Below are 21,087 nucleotides of genomic sequence, written 5' to 3'. Positions count from 1 at the left end.
AGTATTTTTTATATTTCAATATTTATTTCAAGATTAACTCTTCTCAATGTGTTCAATATTTATAAAATGTTTCTATATTTCTTATTAATTGCATTAAGTCTGAATGTCGTTGCTAATTTTACATTTCAATATTTCCAGATTTCATTATATAAGCAATCGTAAAGTATAAAATATATAATATAGCATGAAAAAAGTATTTTGTATATTTGACAAAATTATAGTTTTTCCCAAGTGAGATTCTGCTTCGCAACAAACCCCAAACGCTTGATAGAGCTCAACCTAGAAAGAGAAACCGAGACTATTTGCGTTTCTCTTTCTGGTTCTTTTTAGAGTTCAACTTCTAGTTCAGTTTTTCACCTTTTCACAGCGTAATGAAAGCCAGTTGAGCAAGTGGAACAAGTGATTTCATTGATGATTGTGGAAGGATTTCATAAGCACGGTTTCTTCTCACACCTTTTCCATTAAGTACGATTAAAAAGACAACTGAAAGGCATAATGTTAACAAATGTTATTCAGGCAAAGGCAATTAATTTTATTTACATGTTTGATGTAAACACCAAAACAAATCATCACTCAGACATGATGCTTATTCTGACACTAATCACATTGACTTTGTGTCAATAAAAGAGCTTTGCAAAATTCAATTTCATCATATTTTATTCAAAATCACATTTACATCTTACCACAAAGAGTCGGTTCTTTCATTTTTTTTTTCTTTTTTTAATCTTCAAGTATCGCTGCAATTCTCGCCAGCACAATCGTGTCTCTCAGCACTACGTTTAGTGAAGAATTTTTTAGCACAAACACTGCAACTGAATGGCTTTTCAGCACTGTGTGTTTTTGTGTGGCTTGTTAAATTTGCCTTTAGAGAGAAACTCTTGCCGCAAACCGAGCAGGAAAAAGGTTTTTCTCCACTGTGTGTTCTTGTGTGGCGTCGTAAATTTGACTTGTCAGAGAAACTCTTGCCACAAACTGAGCATGAAAAAGGTTTTTCTCCAGTGTGTGTTCTTGTGTGTTCTGTTAAATATGTCTTTTTCGAGAAGCATTTTCCACCAACAGAGCAGGAAAAAGGTTTTTCTCCACTGTGTGTTCTTGTGTGTTCTGTTAAATAAGTCTTTTTCGAGAAGCTTTTACCACAATCTGAGCACGAAAAAGGTTTTTCTCCAGTGTGTGTACTTGTGTGGATTGTTAAATGCGACTTACGCAGGAAACTTTTGCCACAAACCGAGCAAGAAAAAGGTTTTTCTCCACTGTGTGTTCTTGTGTGGCTTGTTAAATTAGACGTGGCAGAGAAACTCTTGCCACAAACTGAGCATGAAAAAGGTTTTTCTCCACTGTGTGTTCTTGTGTGCCTTACTAAATGAGTCTTTTGAGAGAAGCATTTACCACAAACTAAGCAGAAAAAAGGTTTTTCTCCACTGTGTGTTCTTGTGTGAATTGTTAAATGTGACTTTCGAGAGAAGCTTTTGCGACAAAACGAGCATGAAAATGTTTTTTCTCCACTGTGTGTTCTTGTGTGCGGTTTTAAAGACAGCTTTGAAGTTAATGAGTCAGTGTGACATGCCTTTTCACATTTGCCTTGCCCATCATCATCATCATCATCATCATCAGGAGAGTGTGATAATGTGTCCTCATTATGTGCTTGTGATGGCCCCCAGTGGTCTTCATCACCTTCTGTTGTCACGTGATGACTTGAGCTGCTGCTTGGAGGCTCCGCCCCTCTGTTGTCCTCACTCTCATCCTTGTTTTCATCGTCAGTCTTTATAGGGACAACGTTCACTGGTGACTTGTTGATCTCCTCCTCCTCCTCCTCCTTTTTGATGTGAGTCAAGTCTGGCTCCTCTTTTACATAAAGGAGATCGTTTTCACTGACGTCTGCAGGACACAGAAAGACAAATTTGGTTTGGTCAAGTCAAAGCTCATGCAGCGACTTTGTCTTATATTGTTTCTACTGTGCTACCTTGACTTGTGCCTGCCGCACACGGAGCAATGCGTGCGACCCCAACTTGGACCGGACCATGGGGGCATTTCACAAAATTACGTCCTACGATGTAAGCCTCCCGTTAGCCGCACAACAGTGATAAACGAGCATTTAAAAAGGAAGCACGTTGCGGCTGATGCCGATTTCATTTCTGACATAGTCACAGACGTTTCTGGAAGCGAGCTGAAGTCAGCACACACAGGCTATTGTGTGTGTCTGATGGAACACCTGTTGTGGGACCCTAACTTATTAATGGGGGCCACTGGGGGCCATCGCAACATAATGTCATTGATAAAATAGGAATCGTTCAAGTGAAATATGTTTACAAGTATTTCATTTTGCATTTATAGATAGTTTCATCGTGGGTACTTTTTGCTTTCATGATAACCTGCATCCCTAAAAGAATTAAAGGGGCCCTGGAATCAGAGTCCCTATTTATTGTATGATTTACGTTTGGGGTTTTTTTTACCCAAAATGACATTTATCCTGCGAGTAAGTTCCGACATTACCCTTTTATTTTTATAAAATTTCTGTTTCTAAATAAATTTTAAAACAAAATTACGTTTGAAGAGTAAAAGTTCTTACACATAAATTAAGCAACAACACTTTCACTCTGACTTTCATGTTGACATATTTGAATAATGACTGTATATTTTAAAGTTATCCAATATGTATTAAAATTAGACTGAGATACACCATAATATTATGAGTTCACTGAATTATTTTGTAACTGCAATGATGCTTAACAGCCGTAGGGTGTCAGTAATGAGTAACAAAGTAACACAACACCTCTCATGATTCCGTCATCATTGTCATTTGCAAAAATCACCAGGAACTATGAGATGCTGTCGAGATGCAAACCACCTGGGCCACAGGAACTTTATTACCAGGAACTAAATGTTCCTCGACTTGTAGTTGGAAAAGGGGGTTGTGACGCTCTCCCTTTTTAAGCCCATAGTAAGCCAAAGAGCAGGTCAGTGACTTCCAGCTTGAAACAGGGATCCATGTTGCGACTCGACCACAAGTCGCATGTGGATGCAAAATGCTCGACATGTCTACGCTCCCGTCCCGATGTTGTCCATATAAGGAAGTGCTGTTTGCGGCAAATATTTTCGTACCTCTTGTCGGCTGCTTTCATGAGGCGTTTAAATCCTGTCCGCTCTATTGTAACTAGAGGAGCTCTATCTTTAGCTATGTGCTCGGCTATCGCGTCCACCTCTGAGACGTTCTCTCGTATGGTGTCGCCTCCGTTATGGGCTGTTGTTACTTGTCCAACCTTGCTCCTCACTTTGAACTTTTAGCACAAGCTCCAAGTCAACAGCATGGTTGTGTTGTGGGTGGTGAAAAAGAAAAGGTTGGACGCGCTGTTTCAGGTGCTTACGATGCACTTTGTAGTTCATGTTTTTTTGCTTAAACATCGTCTTCATGGAACCCAAAACATTTCCAAACGACAGATGTCGAATTTCTTTTCGGGACAAGCGCGACAGGAACAATTTCAACTAACGTTACTTCGTCCGCAGCCGTGTCAGCCGCTTCAGGATTTGAATCGCCAGCTACGAATGCGTCTTGTTTACATTCTTGTTCAGAAGGGAGGAGTCACGTGACTACACGCGCTGTAGCCGTCTTAAAGGGGCATGAGCATCGCCGCAGACAGAAAAGACTTCTTTTTCTTTTTTTTTTTTAGACACCGAATTTACCGACATGGGCAAAATGATGTCGGTCATTCTAATAAATTTCAGTAACGGTAAATTTTCGGTTTATCGCCCAGCCCTAACACATAGTATTTTCATGACCCACACTCTCATTCAGAACAAACAGATTCAGTCTGCTCAGGTCAAAGTGATGACACCCCAGATAGCACTTCATGGACAAATACAATAAAACACATTCTCCACATAGGCCATAGAAGATACAAACATATCAAGTTGGGGGAGGACGTCACAGGGATGCTATCTCTAATCTCGTTGCACACTTGAGTACAATGACAATAAAGGGATTTCTAATTTCTAATCAAGAAGACCCAAAAATATAATCTGATCTGGGAAAACATACACCACACAATCTGTACACTGACGAGATTACAGGGGAATGTGAGCAGGAGAGACGGAGAGACTGCCTGAGAAGGTCAGCCTTGGACCTGGAACGTGGGCCGGGCCGGGGGAAGGAGCAAGGACGACCGATTCAACCTACATGACCCTTGACAAAGAAAACCTCCTAGAAAATGTGAGGCTGGTCTGAGATCAGCGCGCCATTTTTCGATAGTAATCGTCTTGAGTACAGTTTCTCGTCAGATTAAGACAAAGCCGCCCAGATATCTGTATTTGTACTATTTCCTGAACGCCAGAAATTGAATTAACTAAATATTGGAACTCTATTCAGTTGTTGTTGAGTCTTTATTTGACCCTATTCTTCTTGAGTACAAAAAACGATCACGCATTGGAGTAACTTTGGCATTTAAGATTCATTTACAAAATGTTTCTCATTTTCTCGGTGGCTAAACTCCAACAGTGGATATAAAAATACACTACATCTGTCAGCATAGTTTTGAAACATGATGACATGACAAACTTAATTTCTTTCACACCATTTAAAAACCGGAATATGTAAAATGTTAAATAATCAGTTCAAATTTTAAACTGGGAAAAAAAAACACGGAGTTCACCCCCCCTATTGGTTGTTCTTTGGCATATATTTTCTGCACTGATTTCATTTGGCAAAAACAAATGTTCAGCAGACCTGCAAGTAAAAGGCAATATTTAAAAATAAAACGGCAATAACCTTGAAAGCATTTCCCCAAACAACTTAATGTTGTGATGCATATTTCTAATGAAAGAAAGTCGTTCTTTACAAAGCAAATGAGAGTAACACGTGTACAAACCTGCTTTGTGTAGCACAACAGGAGGCTGCTTGTTAACTTCGCCCAGCAGTTGAAAATGTTGCTCGTTCTCTTCTTTTATTCCACAAAGTTCCTCTTTGTACTTGGGTGTCGTTCTAGCACACATTTTCAAATGATAATTCCAAAAAATCCGCACTTGATCTCTGCTTGGCGATGAGTCATGTGCCTCTTTTCGTTAGCGGCTAGCAAGCTAACAAGCTAAGCTAACTACGCCGAAAAGCATCAACGCGCGAAGATGAGTTATCGGGACACAAAGACTTAATTAATTATGTCGTAGTCCTTTAGAGTAGCACTGGACATTCTGTGAGAAATTTACAGTCAGTTCCACACTAAATCAGAAGAATTTAGCGGTGGACGGTTTTTGTTCCGGTGTGGACGGGTCGGTGGATGTGGTCGAGGTCCTTCGGAAGCTGCGCGCTTGCTTATGACGTCATGCTTTCAGCACGTGTTTTTCAAATATATTTCTTTGCCTCTGTGTATGTTTTTACCTCTGGCTGTTATATTTCAATATATATTCTATATAATATTTTATTTCGGTTGATAAAAAAAAAAATAACGCCACATTGGCGCGTAAGATCTGACGTCACTTTCGCCTTTGCCTCGAGAAGCCGCTGCTGCTCCAGCAGTGAGACGTTTAAGTTTCTCCTCCCGAACTTGCAACAATGCTGTGTTTCACTCGGGCTGCGAGATTGTATGAATATAATGTCTGCAAATACTAGCAGTGCTTCTCAATTATTTCACGCCCGCCCCTCCCAAGAAGAAAAAGATTCGCGCCCCCCCCCCACCAATTTTTTTTCTGTCTTTGTAGATTGATGTTAGATTGTCAATAAAATATCCCTTAACTAAGCTAAATTGCTAAGAAATATAATTTTGAGAATTATTTTTTGTGAGGATCTCGAAACTTAGTACTCTGTTGTGCAAATATTGATGAGATGATAAATATTTACTAATACGTTTTTTTTTTTAATCTTTATTCACAGAAGCAAACCAAACACATTTATGAATACCGAAATCCATGCGATGCATCTAATTTGAAGTACTTAGCACCTGCCATGTCACTCAGGATTTTTTCACGCTTGGGAATCTGATAATGTTCTCTTATATGAAAAAAATCAGTGCCTACCTTCTGCCAGGGAGTTGTGGGAAGGTCAGCTACGAATACGTACATAATATAGAAAACACAAAAAGAAGAGCCAGGGGGATTTTAAATAAAAATTATTTGTAAATAACAAAAAGCAACAGCTTTAGTATGTTTACGATACGTTTTTTAAAAATAATTTTATGGTGACTATACGTTTTTTTTAATGATTACTGTAATGTTCCGTCTTCTATCTTCAGAAGTCACGCAGGCAACGTGATGCTGCAAGCTTGTGTCTCTTAATTTACTGATTTGCATTCTCGTCTATGTGCAGACACACTTGTTCGTCTGGTAACCAAAACACACATCGGGCAATACTGCCAACTAGTGGCCAATGATATAACTGCTATCATTACATCTCCCTTTCAAACGTTAAACAATGCCTAAGCTTTTTTTTCATTCTTATTATTTTTTATTATTATTATAATAATTTTGTTTTGTTATCAATTATTTTCACTTCTTAACAATATCTATCCATTTTTTATGACAACAAGCAGCTCTACAACAATTTTAGCAACAATCACACAACATTAAACATTTTCAATCAGCCTGTCCGGTTGTCGTCTAACTCTTGTTGATCTTCGAAGAGGTTCAGTAATCCCATAAATTGCTGGTGGTTTTGGTCTGTGCTCCTTCGATGTATCCACCTGCTTTGCAGCCTCAGCCGTATCAGAAGATTTCTTACAGTCCTCGGGAACCTTCAGAAGACTCCTCCTGTTCCTCCTCACTCTTTGTCCATCCTTTGTTTCCACAATGTAAGATCTCGGTCCGGCTTCGCTGAGGACAGTCGCTTTTCTGTCCCAACAATGAGGTCTCTCGATCCTTAGTGCTCCTCTAAAGGACGTCGACATAATTCATTAAGTCTTTGTGTCCCGATCAACTCATCTTCGCGTGTTGATACTTTTCGGTGCAGTTAGCTTAGCTTGTTAGCTTAGCTTGTAAGCTAGGTAGCCGCTAACGAAAAGAGGCACATGACTCATCGCCAAGCAGAGATCAAGGGCGGATTTTTTGGAATTATCATTTGAAAATGTGTGAAATCACGACACCCAAGTACAAAGAGGAACTTTGTGGAATAAAAGAAGAGAACGAGCAACATCATCAACTGCTGGACGAAGTTTGCAACCAGCCTCATGTTGTGCCACACAAAGCAGGTTTGTACCCGTTTTACTCTCATTTGCTTTGTCAAGAACGACTTTCTGTCGTTAAAAATATGCATCACAATATTAAGTTGTTTGGGGAAATGCGTTCAAGGTTATTGCCGTTTTATTTTTAATTATTGCCTTTTACTTGTCGGTTTGCTAAACATTTGTTTATGCCAAATAAAATCAGTGCAGAAAATGTATGCCAAAGAATAACCAATAGTGGGGGGTGAACTCCATGTTTTTTTCCAGTATAAAACTGATTATTTAACATTTTCCATTTTCTGGTTTTTATATCTTGTTCAAGCAATTCCTTCCGGAAGGAATTCTGCCTGACTCTACAAAATGTGCACACTGTGGCGAAAACATCAATGACGGTCGATCAATTTTGGTGAATAAAACACAAAATATTAAGTTTTTTTTTTTTAAAAAGTCAAGTACGTATCAGTCTTTTTCATTTATGAACTTTGTACTGGCTTGGTCGTATGAGAGTCAATGAACCTCGGGTGGCTCTGCACTGTTTTGTGCACGTGTGCATAGTTTCACTTCATCCAAACATTTAAAATACATTTAATGCATCCATCCAGGGTTGCACGGATCTCATCAGTGAACAAGCGCATGCTGCAAGGAATGCATCTGCATCTTTGGCTTACTATGGGCTTAAAAGGGAGTACGCCACAACCCCCTTTTCTACCAACAAGGCCAGGAACATTTTGTTCCCGGTAATAAAGTTCCTGCGCCCCCTGGTCAGCTCCTTAATGGACCCACTCCAGTTCGCATACCAGCCTGGCATCAGTGTGGATGATGCCATCATCTACCTGCTCCACACTTCATTCTCCCACCTGGAGAAGGCGGGGGGCACGGTGAGGATCATGTTCTTTGATTTCTCAAGTGCTTTCAACACCATACAGCCCGCCTTATTGGGAGACAAGCTGGAGGAAGGGTCAGAGCAGACTCTTCCAACTCAGGAGGCTGAGGTCCTTTGGCGTTCGGGGAACACTCCTCAGGAATTTCTATGACTCGGTGGTTTCCTCAGTCATCTTCTATGGAGTGGTCTCCTGGGCAGGAGGCATCTCGGGCCGGGACAAAAAAAGACTGGACAAACTAGTGAGGAGGGCCAGCTCTGTCCTGGGCTGCTCCCTGGACTCTGTGGACTCAGTGGGGGGCAGGAGGATGACGGCAAAACTGTCATCAATGCTGGACAAACCAGCCCACCCATTCAATGACACTCTGAGAACACTCCACAGCTCCTTCAGTGATAGACTTTTACACCCTCGCTGTACCAAAGAGAGATTTCGCCGCTCCTTCCTGCCGACTGCTGTCAGACTTTTTAACAAGAACATTGGGTCAGGCCTACAAACGGGCGGGCATTAGTGCAATTGTGCAGTCCTAGGATGCAATATAAACTACTACTGTACTTTCAGCCAAGGGTGTACTTAAATATTGACCAATGATGTATTTTGTTTACCTTTACAGTATTCTTATTACTGTACTTCTATCTCTGCAGTATTTCTACCATTGCAGGATGTTCACTATTGCAGTACTTTTATCCTTGCAGTACTTTTATAATTGCAGTATTCCTATCATTGCAGTACTTTTACTATTACAGTACTTTTACCATTGCAGTATACTTTCATTGCAGTACTTTTACCATTACACTACTTTTATCATTGCAATATTTTTATCATTGCAGTATTTTCAATCATTCAGTAGTTTTTATCATTACAGTGTTTTCCCCCTCTGTATAATGAACAGGCATTAGGAGTGTTTCCTTACACTAGATACGTTTATACTGTGTATATTTGCATGCTTTTTATGAATGTCTGCTGCGAATGTTATACATTAACGGCTACATTACACCGCCGACTCTGTGTGATCTATATCTTTGCTGCTGTAACACCTCAAATTTCCCCATTGTGGGACTAATAAAGGACATCTTATCTTATCTTATCTTATCTTTGTACTTGGGTGTCGTTCTTGCACACATTTTCAAACGCCAATCTCAACAAATCCGCACTCTATCTCTGCTTAGCGATAACTCGTGTGCTTCTTTTTGTTAGACGAGAAGAATGAACGGCGTTGTCGTTTTTTAATGTCGTGCTGAATGGATTTCCTTGGTGAAAACTGCAGTCTGTTCAGCACAAAAGTGGAAAAATAGGACACGCCCCGCTGTGATATGATTAGCTGCTGGCTGTGTGGAGCACTGTCATCAATTCATGCGCCCCCCTTAGCATCGCACCGCGCCCCACTATTTGAGAATCACTGTATTAGTTAGTTAAAAAAGAAGAGCTAAATTATAGTTGACGTGTTCATGGGTGTTCTGAAAGTTCGCATGTTTATTGAATCATCCCTTTGAGTTGTGATTCAGAAGGGGATATTTTCCGAACTAATGTTAATTGTGATGGCTTTATGATATACACAGTTATATGGTTAATAATTGTGCATCGTTTGACATTCTGCTGTATTGTTAATACTGTTTGCCTTTGATTGGTGTGGCGCATGTAATGGACAATGTGCTTATTTTGTCGGTCGCGGGATGTCTCGCGCAATCCCGATTGATGACGTGAGAGAGTGTGCACTTGAAGAAGGGAGATTGCGCACTTGACCAGAAGAGAAGGGGAGTGTGCGAGTCGCGGAAGGAGTCAGTTGGAAGGACAGTAAAAACCCGGTTATCGCGGTTAATGGGGACCGAGACCACCCGCTGTTAGGATATGTCACCAATTTTGTGTTTTCATAATCATGTTTTTATGCACTATTTGTATCACTAATAATTGCACACACACACACAGACACTCACATTATTGCTTCAGCACATGCACACACAGCCACTCATTGTTTTGGCACACACACACTTGCCTAAATTAAGTTTCGTTTTCCTGAGTTTCACTTTCCATAAGTTTCGTTTTCCTCTGAATAAAAGTCCAAAGGGTTGGGCGAAGAAGTCAGTGAGAGTGCGGGAGATTGAACTGGCAAGACGTCTTCTTCACCTCCTGGCTTCTCCTCCCATCCGCGATGGAGAAAAGACAAAACCTTCCCTGGTTATTCCTCTGGTTCTCTGTATTTTAATATAGTCTAAGAAGGCGTCAGGACCTTTTTAAACCTGACACCCGTGAAAACTGAAAATCCGCGAAGTAGCGGCACACCTTCAAAAATGCTTAAAAAAATATATATATATACAGTGGAACCTCGGTTCTCGAACGACTCTGAGGTCGAACTAATCGGAGTTCGAACAAAAAAATAGAGAAATTCTTGCTTCGCAGTTCGAACAAACCTCGGAGTTCGAACGCCGGTATGACGCATGAGTGCGTATGCGAGGGTGGGATGCTGAGCGGCGTACGGGTGTAGATCGCTCTCTTGCTCTCTTCGCGACCAACTGTTGTCGCGTGCGGACGTGCTGCGTTTTGCTCTCGCGTTTTATATAGGTGTACGAAGTGTTTTAGCCCCTAATCATGCCTCCTAAGAAGGTCAGTGCAAGCAACAAAGCTGCTACTAGCGAAAAAAGAAAAGTAGTGCGTACAACTATTGCATTTGATTCGGTGTTCGAACAAATCGGTTCTCGAACAGGGTTCTGGAACAGATTATGGTCGAGAACCGAGGTTCCACTGTATATATATCTCTTTGGCTTACGATGGGCTTAAAAAGGGAGAACGTCACAACCTCCTTTTCTACCAACAAGCCCAGGAATATTTAGTTCTATCTCTTAATGCAAAAAGAAATACTTGTAAACATATTTCACTTGAACGATTCCTATTTTATCATTGACATTATGTTGCGATGGCCCCCAGTGGCCCCCATTAATAAGTTAGGGTCCCACAACAGGTGTTCCATCAGACGCACACAATAGCCTGTGTGTGCTAACTTCAGCTCGCTTCCAGTAACGTCTGTGACTATGTCAGGAATGAAATCGGGCATCAGCCGCAACGTGCTTCCTTTTTAAATGCTCGTTTATCACTGTTGTGCTGCTAAAGGGAGGTTTACATCGTAGGACGTAATTTTGTGAAATGCCCCCATGGTCCGGTCCAAGTTGGGGTCGCACGCATTGCACCGTGTGCAGCAGGCACAAGTCAAGGTAGCACGGTAGAAACAATATAAAACAAAGTCGCCGCCTGACCTTTGATTTGACCAAACCAAATTTGTCTTTTTGTGTCCTGCAGACGTCAGTGAAAACGATCTCCGTTCTGTGAAAGAGGAGCCAGACTTGACTCACATTAAAAAGGAGGAGGAGGAGATCAACAAGTCACCAGTGAACATTGTCTCTATAAAGACTGAAGATGAAAACAAGGATGAGAGTGAGGACAAGAGAGGGGCGGAGCCTACAAGCAGCAACTCAAGTCATCACGTGACAACAGAAGGTGACGAAGACCACTGGGGGCCATCACAAGTACATAATGAGGACACATTATCAGACGATCATGACGATGATGATGATGATGGGCAAGCCAAAGGTGAAAGGGCATGTCACACTGACTCATTCACTTCAAAGCTGTCTTTAAAAGGGCACGTAAGAACGCACAGTGGAGAAAAACCTTTTTCCTGCTCAGTTTGTGGTAAAAGCTTCCCTCAAAATTCAAGTTTAACAATCCACACAAGAACGCACACTGGAGAAAAACCTTTTTCCTGCTCAGTTTGTGGAAAATGCTTCTCTCAAAATTCAAGTTTAACAATCCACACAAGAACGCACACTGGAGAAAAACCTTTTTCCTGCTCAGTTTGTGGCAAAAGTTACTCTCGAAAGTCATATTTAATAATTCACACAAGAACACACACTGGAGAAAAAACATTTTCCTGCTTGGTTTGTGGTAAAAGCTTCTCTCAAAATTCAAGTTTAACAATCCACACAAGAACGCACAGTGGAGAAAAACCCTTTTCCTGCTCAGTTTGTGGAAAATGCTTCTCTCAAAATTCAAGTTTAACAATCCACACAAGAACGCACACTGGAGAAAAACCTTTTTCCTGCTCAGTTTGTGGTAAAAGCTTCTCTCAAAATTCAAGTTTAACAATCCACACAAGAACACACACTGGAGAAAAACCTCTTTCCTGCTCAGTTTGTGGAAAATGCTTCTCAGATAAGGCAAATTTAACAATCCACACAAGAACACACACTGGAGAAAAAACATTTTCCTGCTTGGTTTGTGGTAAAAGCTTCTCTCAAAAGTTTGATTTAACAATCCACACAAGAACACACAGTGGAGAAAAACCTTTTTCCTGCTTAGTTTGTGGCAAAAGTTTCTCTGATAAGTCAAATTTCACAAAACACACAAGAACACATAGTGGAGAAAAACATTTTTCCTGCTCAGTTTGTGCCAAGAGGTTCTCTCAAAAGTCGTATTTACGAAACCACACAAGAACACACACTGGAGACAAGCCATTCAGTTGCAGCGTTTGTGCTAAAAAAATTCTCCACTAAACAATATGCGGAGAGTCACAATTGTGCTGGTGAGAAAAGCAGCAATCCTTGAAGCTTAAAAAAAAGAAAACAAATAACTGAAGGAACTGACTCTTTGTGGTAAGATGTAAATTTTGATTTTGAATAAAATATGATATATTGAATTTTGCAAAGCTTTTTTATTGACATTAAGCCAATGTGATCTGTGCCAGAAGAAGCAATGTGTCTGAGTGATCATGATTTGTTTTGTGTGTTTACATCAAACATGTAAAGGAAATTAATTGCCTTTGCCTGTAACAACATTTGTTAACATTATACTTTTCAGCTGTCTTTTTAATCGTACCTAATGGAAAAGGTGTGAGAAGAAACTGTGCTTATGAAATCGGTGCCTTCCACAATCATCAATAAAATCACTTGTTCCACTTGCTCAACTGGCCTTCATTACGTTGTGAAAAGGTGAAAAACAGATCTAGAAGTTGAACTATAAAAAGAACAAGAAAGAGAAACGCAAATCGTCTCAGTTTCTCTCAAAGGTTTTGGTATGTCAGGAGTTGGCAACTTGATGGCGACTGGAGTCAGCGCTGGTTTTCTCGCTGTGTTTGGCTGGCTCGTATATGTATGGTCCATTGAACAAAACTCAAACTCTTCAAATATTCCCTCACATACATTTAATACAGTGAACCCCCGCTACTTCGCGGTTCACCTTTTGCGGGTTCAGTGCTTCGCGGGTCTAAAAAATATTCGGGAACATTGTAGTTTCGCCGAGCGGCACAAGGGGGCGCTGAAGCGGTTAGACGGCCGGAGTGCGCCGAAGAGGAGATTGGACGAAGAAGAGAGTGGCCGAAGAAGAGCAGGTTCCCCCGGACACGATTGGTGGGGACGTACACAATCGGACACCGTGCGTGAGCTCCGAAGGAGACCGGCCGGCGTGTGTGGCTGTCAAGCCGAAGATAAACAACTTCCGCCCGGGCACTCGCGCGGCGACATTTGGCTTCGTTCGGACCGTGCGTGAGCTCCGAAGGAGACCGGCCGGCGTGCGTGGTAGTTAAGCCGAATAGGAGCACCTTCCGCCCGGGCAACGGCGGAGAGCGAGGCTGTCAGTTATGAATGAATAAATAAATAAATGAAGAATGCCACCTTTCATTTTACTGTCATAATCCGTGCCTGTCATGCTGCGTGTGTTTTTGTTTTTTCAGCTGTGTGGGCGTTCCTCCAGCGATAGTCTCGCGCCATGCCATCAGCTGCTGCGAGACGCGCTGATTACACTGACTATATTGTGATTATAATAAATATTGTAACGTTGTATAATATCAGGCCAATTTGTCCATCAGCGAACGCTTTTATTATTAAGCCAAAAACGGCTGCTGTTGGCCGCAACCACGCCGATCAGAGAGAGAGCAACACAACAACAACATAAAGTTCACTCCCCTGCTGCCTTCACTGCCTCCACAGAAAAGAGGAAAACACAGAACCCTTGAACTATTTACAAAGTCGCTACACTATCTTTGTATCACCACCTTTTTTCCGTGTCTGCGTTTGGAGAGTCCTCTTCAACCCTCCAGTTCTGCTGGAGGATCATAACATTCACAGAGCACACCGGATGGCGTACCAGCAGGTAAAAGTCGAAGTAATTGAATAAATACAAAAATAATGGCTGGGGAATAAAAAAATAATAAGTTTTAATATTTGTTTTTTGTTATAACATGAATTCGCTGGTCAGCTTAATACATATTTTTTAACATTATGCTTTTCAGTTGTCTTTTTAATCGTATTTAATGGAAAAGGTGTGAGAAGAAACTGTGCTTATGAAATCGGTGCCTTCCAGTCATCAATAAAATCACTTGTTCCACTTGCTCAACTGGCTTTCATTACGCAAGCATAAGTTTAAATGTTTTACTTTTTCCGGACATTGGCTTTCTATAAATTTCTAGTCCTTACACGTCAATTGTTGTTTCGGATCCTTTTTTTCTAGCTTTTTACTGTTTGATTTCCCCATGTTTCCCTTAACTGTTCTCCAATCCCTGAACAGGTTGACAATTACTCTGTCTTAGGTAATTCCCAAGCTTCTGCTTCCCAGACAGTTGTTAGTTAAATTTCCCGTTCCAAAATGAGGTTGCAAGCCTCCATGCACATGTTACACAGCTTGAAATGATGGGCCAACTCATCTGCCGTGCAACGTATTTATTTTTCTCCAATCAGCAGCACTTCTCCCTGTCAGGGCACAATAGTAACATTCAGAAATGTTCTTGAAGCGTAGCTTCTCTTGCGTCATCACAAATTGACTGTTCTTCTGCTACGGTAGTCAGCGTCGGCTCTGATGAGCAAGGTCCTAGGCACCCTCTGCTGGCGAAGCTAATATTGCACCCTGATAAACATACAGACACTAAACCCTCATGTTCTCATTGGAAAATGACATTCAGCCCAACGACAATAAAATTTCGGGGGGGGGCAACCATTTCTATGTATCCATTTATCGCATAGCGCCACACACACTTATTCATTCACACTATTTTTCCCCCTATTTTTCCTTGATTTTCCCTCTTGACTTTTATTTTTCCCTTTTTTTCTTTTTCCCCTTATCTCTTTCTTTTCCCTTATTTCTCTTCCCCTTATTTTTCCCCCTTCAAACGCGCGTGGAGGATACACCCCTGTTATCCTCTATCAGTTTTATAGACTATCTCTGTCTCTTCACGCAACATTGACTAGTATTCTTACGGTTTTACACAGTTTTAAAGACTTACGCTGTCTATTCGTAGTGGAGTCCGCCCTCCAATATCCCCACGGAATTTAACTACGTACCCCTTCAAATGCCCACATTTATCCCATTCGGAAATGACACACTCACCCAAGATGAGCTGAACGTCTCTCTCCGCAGCCTCCCTTCAACTTTCAGCCTTCCAGCAGCAAAGTCGAGGACCAGGTCCAAAAAAAGAAACACAAAAAAACAAAAAGAAAAAGGGGAAAAGAAAAATAAATCCTGGAAAAAAAAAAAGAAATCCTCGTCGTGGCCACGATTGTCCCCGGTCGTCGGCTTCGCCCCCGGACGCTTCCAGTATGTTGGGTTCACGGCTCTCGAAGGACCAATTATATGTCAGGTTCGCCAATTTGACATATCGGGTTCATAGCTGGAAGGAGAAAGACGCACAGCCCAAGTGGATACTGAGAGGTTAACAAAGTTTATTTGACAACTTTATCTCTCCCCTGTTCGTCAATGCTTTTCACACATTCCCTTTTATAACATCGGGGAATCAGATTACACTTCAAGAAATCAGATTACACTAAAGGGTGGTACAGTTCCTCTTCTCAAAAGCTGGTTTAGTCCGGTTCATCATTGGCGTGTCGCCGTGGGTCGCAGCTGACTGCAGCTGACTTTGACGTCAACATCTTCTATCAGAACCCCGCATGTTGTTGTTTGCGTCAGACTTTGGGGCCAACTTCTTCTTATCAGGGCTCATCACGACGTTGGTTACTTCATCCTCACTTCTGAAGAAGTGCCACCGCCCTGCCAATTCCTAGAAGCCCCTCTCTGCAGTAGAGGGGCCCCCCTGTATCACCCCCCACACTGCAAACACTCAGCACAGTTCACTCCACTGCAACATGATATGTGCACTATGTATTGAAATAAAGTTGCGTCATGGCAAATGTAGAATAACATCTGATAAAATCCATGGTCATGTGGCATCATAGGATTATACCTTGATGCCCAGTCGCAGCAGAAGAATAATTCTGATATGTAGACAACTTCTCTCGTTAGCCAACTGGCGTAGTTTATTTCAGCAACAAACACGAACTGCTCTTCTCCAGAGCCAAAAGCAGAGAGGGAAAAAAGGCTTGAACACCTGCCTAACATGGCATCGTCTGTTAGCGACAGCACCCCTTGTGGCAAATAAGCACATTACAGAAACAAGCAGTCATACAATAACACTCAACACTCCCACTTATGAATGGCTTGTATACTGTACAACTTTCACGAAGACATAAAAAAATAACATGACATTTGAATGTCAACTATTTACATGCCAAACAGGACCCCTGTAAATTTCTTCAATTTAGATTTGGTAACAGGCTTGGTCATAACATCTGCTGCCATGTCATTTGTGGGACAGTAAACAAGTATCATCTTCTCGTCTTTTATAATGGATCTAATAAAATGATATTTGATGTCCACATGTTTACACCTCTGCCTGTACACAGGGTTCCTCGCAAGTGCGATAGCCCCTTGATTGTCCTCATGAATGATAGTTTTCGTGTACACATAGTCATCAATACCTTTTAACAGTTGTTCCAAATAAATACACTCCTGTATTGTTAGGGCTAAAGCCATGTATTCTGCCTCACAGGTAGATAGTGCTACTGTTTGTTGTTTCTTGGTCCTTCATGAGACCAGTGCACTGTCATCACACATACTCACACAATACCCTGTCGTACTGCGTCTGTCAGTGGCGTCCGACGCCCAATCTGCATCACTGTAAGCTCAAAGGCCTAGACCCTCGCAGCTCTTTTGGACACAGAGCTGTCCGTCGGTTGTACCTCTGAGATAACGCAAGACATGTTTGACCGTGATCCAGTTCTTATCTGTGGGTTCAGAAAAATGCTGCGATAGTCGGCTCACCACAAAACATAAATCAGGGCGTGTGCAGGTGGCCAAATATATGAGACTGCCAACCGCTTCTCTGTACATTTTTGCGTCAGTCATTCTAGGCGCATCTTCAGTGTAGTCTAGTTTTTCTTCTACACATTTGCATGTCAAATCGGGTAAGGATCTTTTCCACATACTTTGTTTGTGACATATATACACAGCCTTCCGACTGGCTGAAGACCGTGCCAAGGAAATGTTTTAACCTGCCTAGATCCTTCATTTTAAACTTGATGGAGAGCAAGCTCTTCACTTGTTCTAATCCACTTGTGTTATTGGCTGCAATAATAAGATCATCCACCCAGATAACAATTATCACTTTCCCTTCTACTTTCGATTCCTTTGTGTATACACAGTGGTCTGCTGGGTTCTGGATAAATTTGTTCTCGGTTAGGAATTTGTGAAGTAATAAATTCCAATTACGTCCAGATTGCTTTAGGCCGTAAATTGACTTCTCCAGCTTACACACTAGCCTATCTCTTCCTTTCTCATAACCCTCAGGTTGTTCCATGTATATTTCTCTATCAATAGGGGGCGTGCAAATATGCAGTTTTTACGTCCATTTGGTGTAAGATTAAGTCATCCTGGGCAGCCTTTTGCATTACTACCCGTACACGAGTCAGATTTGCTGTCGGTGAGAATGTTTCACCATAGTCTATTCCTGCTCTCTGGCTATATCCCTTAGCCACAAACCTGGCCTTGTACATCTCACGTCCATCACTGTTTTCCTTGATTGAATAGACCCACTTTCCTCCCACTGTCTCCCGGCCTTCTGGCAATTTAGTCAAAGTAAAAGTTTGAATGTCCTCTAAGGACTTCATCTCCTCATCCATTGCTTTCTTCCATCTTTCTGACTCAGTTGATGTCATGGCCTCTTTAAAGTTTTGGGGAATATTACACATTACTCTGTAGCAGTAGTCTATACTCACAAGTGTACTGTCCTCCTCCTCACTGCTGTCTTGACTATAATCTTTTAGATAACCCGGTGGTCTATGCTCTCGAGTAGGATATCTCCCACTGCTTGGGACCTGTGGTGTCCCTTTAGGGTGCTTGTCATCATCGTCCTTCTGTAGTTTTGAATCACCAGTTTTTATGTCTGTGCTCACACTTGGTTGTGTGGTGTCTTTGACTTCACAACTCACTCTAGGTTCCAGTTCTAACTCATAAGTCTGCGTTTCGTCTTCACATGTTGTCCTGGTGACAAACTTTACCAGTCTATGCTTTTGTACTTTTCTGTCGCTGGGATAATAAACTAGAAAGGCTGGACTGCCTTTGTCGTGCCCCACAAAATGTCCTTTTTCGCATCTAGAGTCTAGTTTACCCGTCTTGTTGATAGGCATAGCATATTGACCCGAATTTGTGCATCCTAGATAAGTTACACATTTTCCCTGTCAGTGCTGTGTATGGTGTGGTGCCAGTATGCTTATTAAAACACCTATTTCTTGTATATGCTGCCTCCTGAACAGCATAGTGCCAGAGGCTTTTTGGTAAGTTGCAGTCAATAAGCTTACATCTGGCCATCTCAAAGAGAGTACGCCATTCCCTCTCTGCTACGCCATTCTGGTGTGGGGAATAAGGGCAGGAGGTTTCATGTCTAATCTTGTTCTTTCGTAGCAGTGTCTTAAAGTCTCCGTTTGTGAACTCTGTTCCATTGTCTGACCGTATGTATTTCGCAGTGCCATATGGTGCTACATCAGATAAGAACTTCTTGGTAGCTTGAAGAGCATCGCCATCATCCTTGCTTTCAAAAAATAAACAAACACCGCACCTGTATACACATCTGTAAAAGATTGCACATACTTAAAACCATCAATGGATTTGTTGCTAATCGGACCAGCTAAATCTGTGTTCACCAGTTTTAGCAATGTCTTTACCTTGTCAGTTGGATTTCGGTTTCTCGTTTGGGTGAACTTCCCTTTTATGCATACATCACATTCTTTATCAGGCTTGTGTTTCGCACCACTAATGTGCATGCCAACTGTTACATTTTGCAATTTCAATATATCCTCATAGTTGCAGTGCCCCATTATCTCGTGCCATGTCTGAATATCATGGCTGACTTTACACACATCGTTTTCATCACACTCTGTTATCAAGTAGTACATTCTTTTATACATATAAATGTCAAATGTTGGACCATCAGGTGCCGTAAGAATGTCTTCACCTTCCTTGAAGAAGACTTTGGCACTCTTAGCCGTAGCTCGCTTCACGGAAAACAGTTCTTGAGGCAAGGATGGGATGTAGAGGGCGTTCTTGAACGTAACTTTACACCGACGCCCCTTACTGACTATTCGACATACCTGTGCGTTTCCCTTGCCTTGTGCCAGCCCAAAAACACGTTTTCCATCTGCTAGTTCCATGCTGTGTTTCTCCGGCCTGAAATGGCTCACAAAGTTCTGAAACCGTCTTTTGTCATTCATAATGTGGGACGATGCACCTGTGTCCACAATCAGTACCTTTTGTTGAAATTGCTGTGCTGTCCAGTTGGTATTCTCAGTCTCCGTCTTGAAGGAGTAATCCTCACCTCCGGTTGCGCTCCTGGCGTCATCATGTTGCATTTCATGGCTGCCACCGGCGTCATCGTCTCCACCTTTTTGGACGCACGCGTACCGAGCGCTTTGTCCGCGCTTCTTCCGGCATGCTTTGTCCGCGTGTCCTGTGTGTTAACAGAAACTACACCAAATAGTCTTTGAGCAGTCATCTTTACGGTGACCCTTTTCGCCGCATCGCCAACACGCCAGCTCCGTCGGCGGTCTGCTTTTCTTCTTTTGCGCCGCCCGTGCTTTCATCACTGTCCCTCCGGCCTCCTCGGCGAGTGATCCCGTGTCTTCCGCTGCCTCGAAGTTCCATAATTTGGCCTTGAACTCCCCCAGCGAAACGTCCATTGAGTCGTGCGTCACCATTAACGTGAAAGGCTTATATTTTTCCCGTAGCCCTCTCATAATCATTGCCATCATCAACCCTTCGCTCGCCATATAATATAATGATATTCTGTTCAGCTCTGATGACTTATTCAGTCACAGTCTCTGTGTCCGCTTTCTTCAGCGCCGTCATCAATGTATAGGGAGACAATGCGGGGCCTACCTTTGCCGATATAGTGTTCTCTCAACACTGAGGGTTTCCAGGCCCTTGTCTTTTGTGTCTCTGAATATGAGTTGTTTGCGCCATTTCCCAAATGTTTATATTTTTATGGATAATGATTGCAAATATTTGTTTTTTGCCATTTATATGTTTGTGAGAAGAAATTATACATTTCTTTGTCTTTTGTAATTATTTTGATTTGTGGAGTGAAATGTGTCAACGTTAGAGGGCGCAATTCTTTATTTACTGTTATGCACGAAGAAGAAAGTGTTTTTTGGTTGAAGAAGAAATAAAGATGATGGCGAAGGAGCAACACGGTCTTTTTGCCGTGCTTCGACCATCAGTGTTTGTTCACGCGTAAAAAGTTGTTTTTATTCGCCACCAAACGAAGAGGTTGAACAACGAAAATAAGAAGAAACTAATTGAATCTAAAATAACCTCTACACATAGCATTTCCATGAGCTGCCCTCACATTCACAGCACTTCATGGACAAATACGACGAAGCACATTCTCCACATGGGCTGTAGAGGGAAATATACCAAATTGGGCACTGGAGGACTCACACAGACGCTATCAAAAGAAAAACACATTCCGAAAGACAGAACAATTGGAGATCGGAGCACATGCACATACACACGCACACACCGACAAGATTACAGAAGAATGCCAGCGGAGAGAGAGACGTAGGGGCCATCCGCCGGAGAAGGCCAGCCTTGGCGTGCCAGTCTTGGGGACCAGACGGGAATCAACTATCCAGACGATGACTAACCTGGGAAGGACCTTCCCTTGGACGTGGACCCGTGCCGTGGGAGGGAGCGAGGACGACCGA

At 42.0% G+C, this 21,087-nt stretch overlaps 1 protein-coding gene across 1 annotated transcript; it reads right to left on the bottom strand.

Annotated features, from left to right (window-relative positions):
• Nucleotides 1-715: 715 nt before the first annotated feature.
• LOC148342023 (uncharacterized) lies at nt 716-20,079 on the bottom strand. The gene is made up of 5 exons (XM_088288035.1): nt 19,884-20,079; nt 19,633-19,832; nt 17,008-17,072; nt 4,860-4,972; nt 716-1,875 (listed from the first exon to the last, which is right to left on the bottom strand). Exons 1-5 carry the CDS (start codon nt 20,077-20,079, stop codon nt 728-730), a joined length of 1,722 nt encoding a protein of 573 aa, XP_088144161.1. The 3' UTR covers nt 716-727.
• Nucleotides 20,080-21,087: the final 1,008 nt, after the last annotated feature.

Source organism: Idiotropiscis lumnitzeri, chromosome 2 (genome assembly GCF_059441095.1).
Source record: "Idiotropiscis lumnitzeri isolate Australia: NSW breed Sydney's pygmy pipehorse chromosome 2, RoL_Ilum_1.0, whole genome shotgun sequence".
NCBI lineage: Eukaryota > Metazoa > Chordata > Actinopteri > Syngnathiformes > Syngnathidae > Idiotropiscis > Idiotropiscis lumnitzeri.
This window is presented reverse-complemented; position numbering and strand designations above follow the sequence as displayed.

What these genes read in the sequence shown, in the direction of transcription:
- LOC148342023 (XM_088288035.1), bottom strand. Translation starts at nt 20,079, where the DNA reads ATGGTGACGCACGACTCAATGGACGTTTCGCTGGGGGAGTTCAAGGCC. An exon ending in ATGCGGCGAAAAGGGTCACC is followed by an intron (nt 19,833 to 19,883) that starts GTAAAGATGACT and finishes GTTAACACACAG; the next exon opens with GACACGCGGACAAAGCATGC. An exon ending in CACAGCAATTTCAACAAAAG is followed by an intron (nt 17,073 to 19,632) that starts GTACTGATTGTG and finishes GCGTTATCTCAG; the next exon opens with AGGTACAACCGACGGACAGC.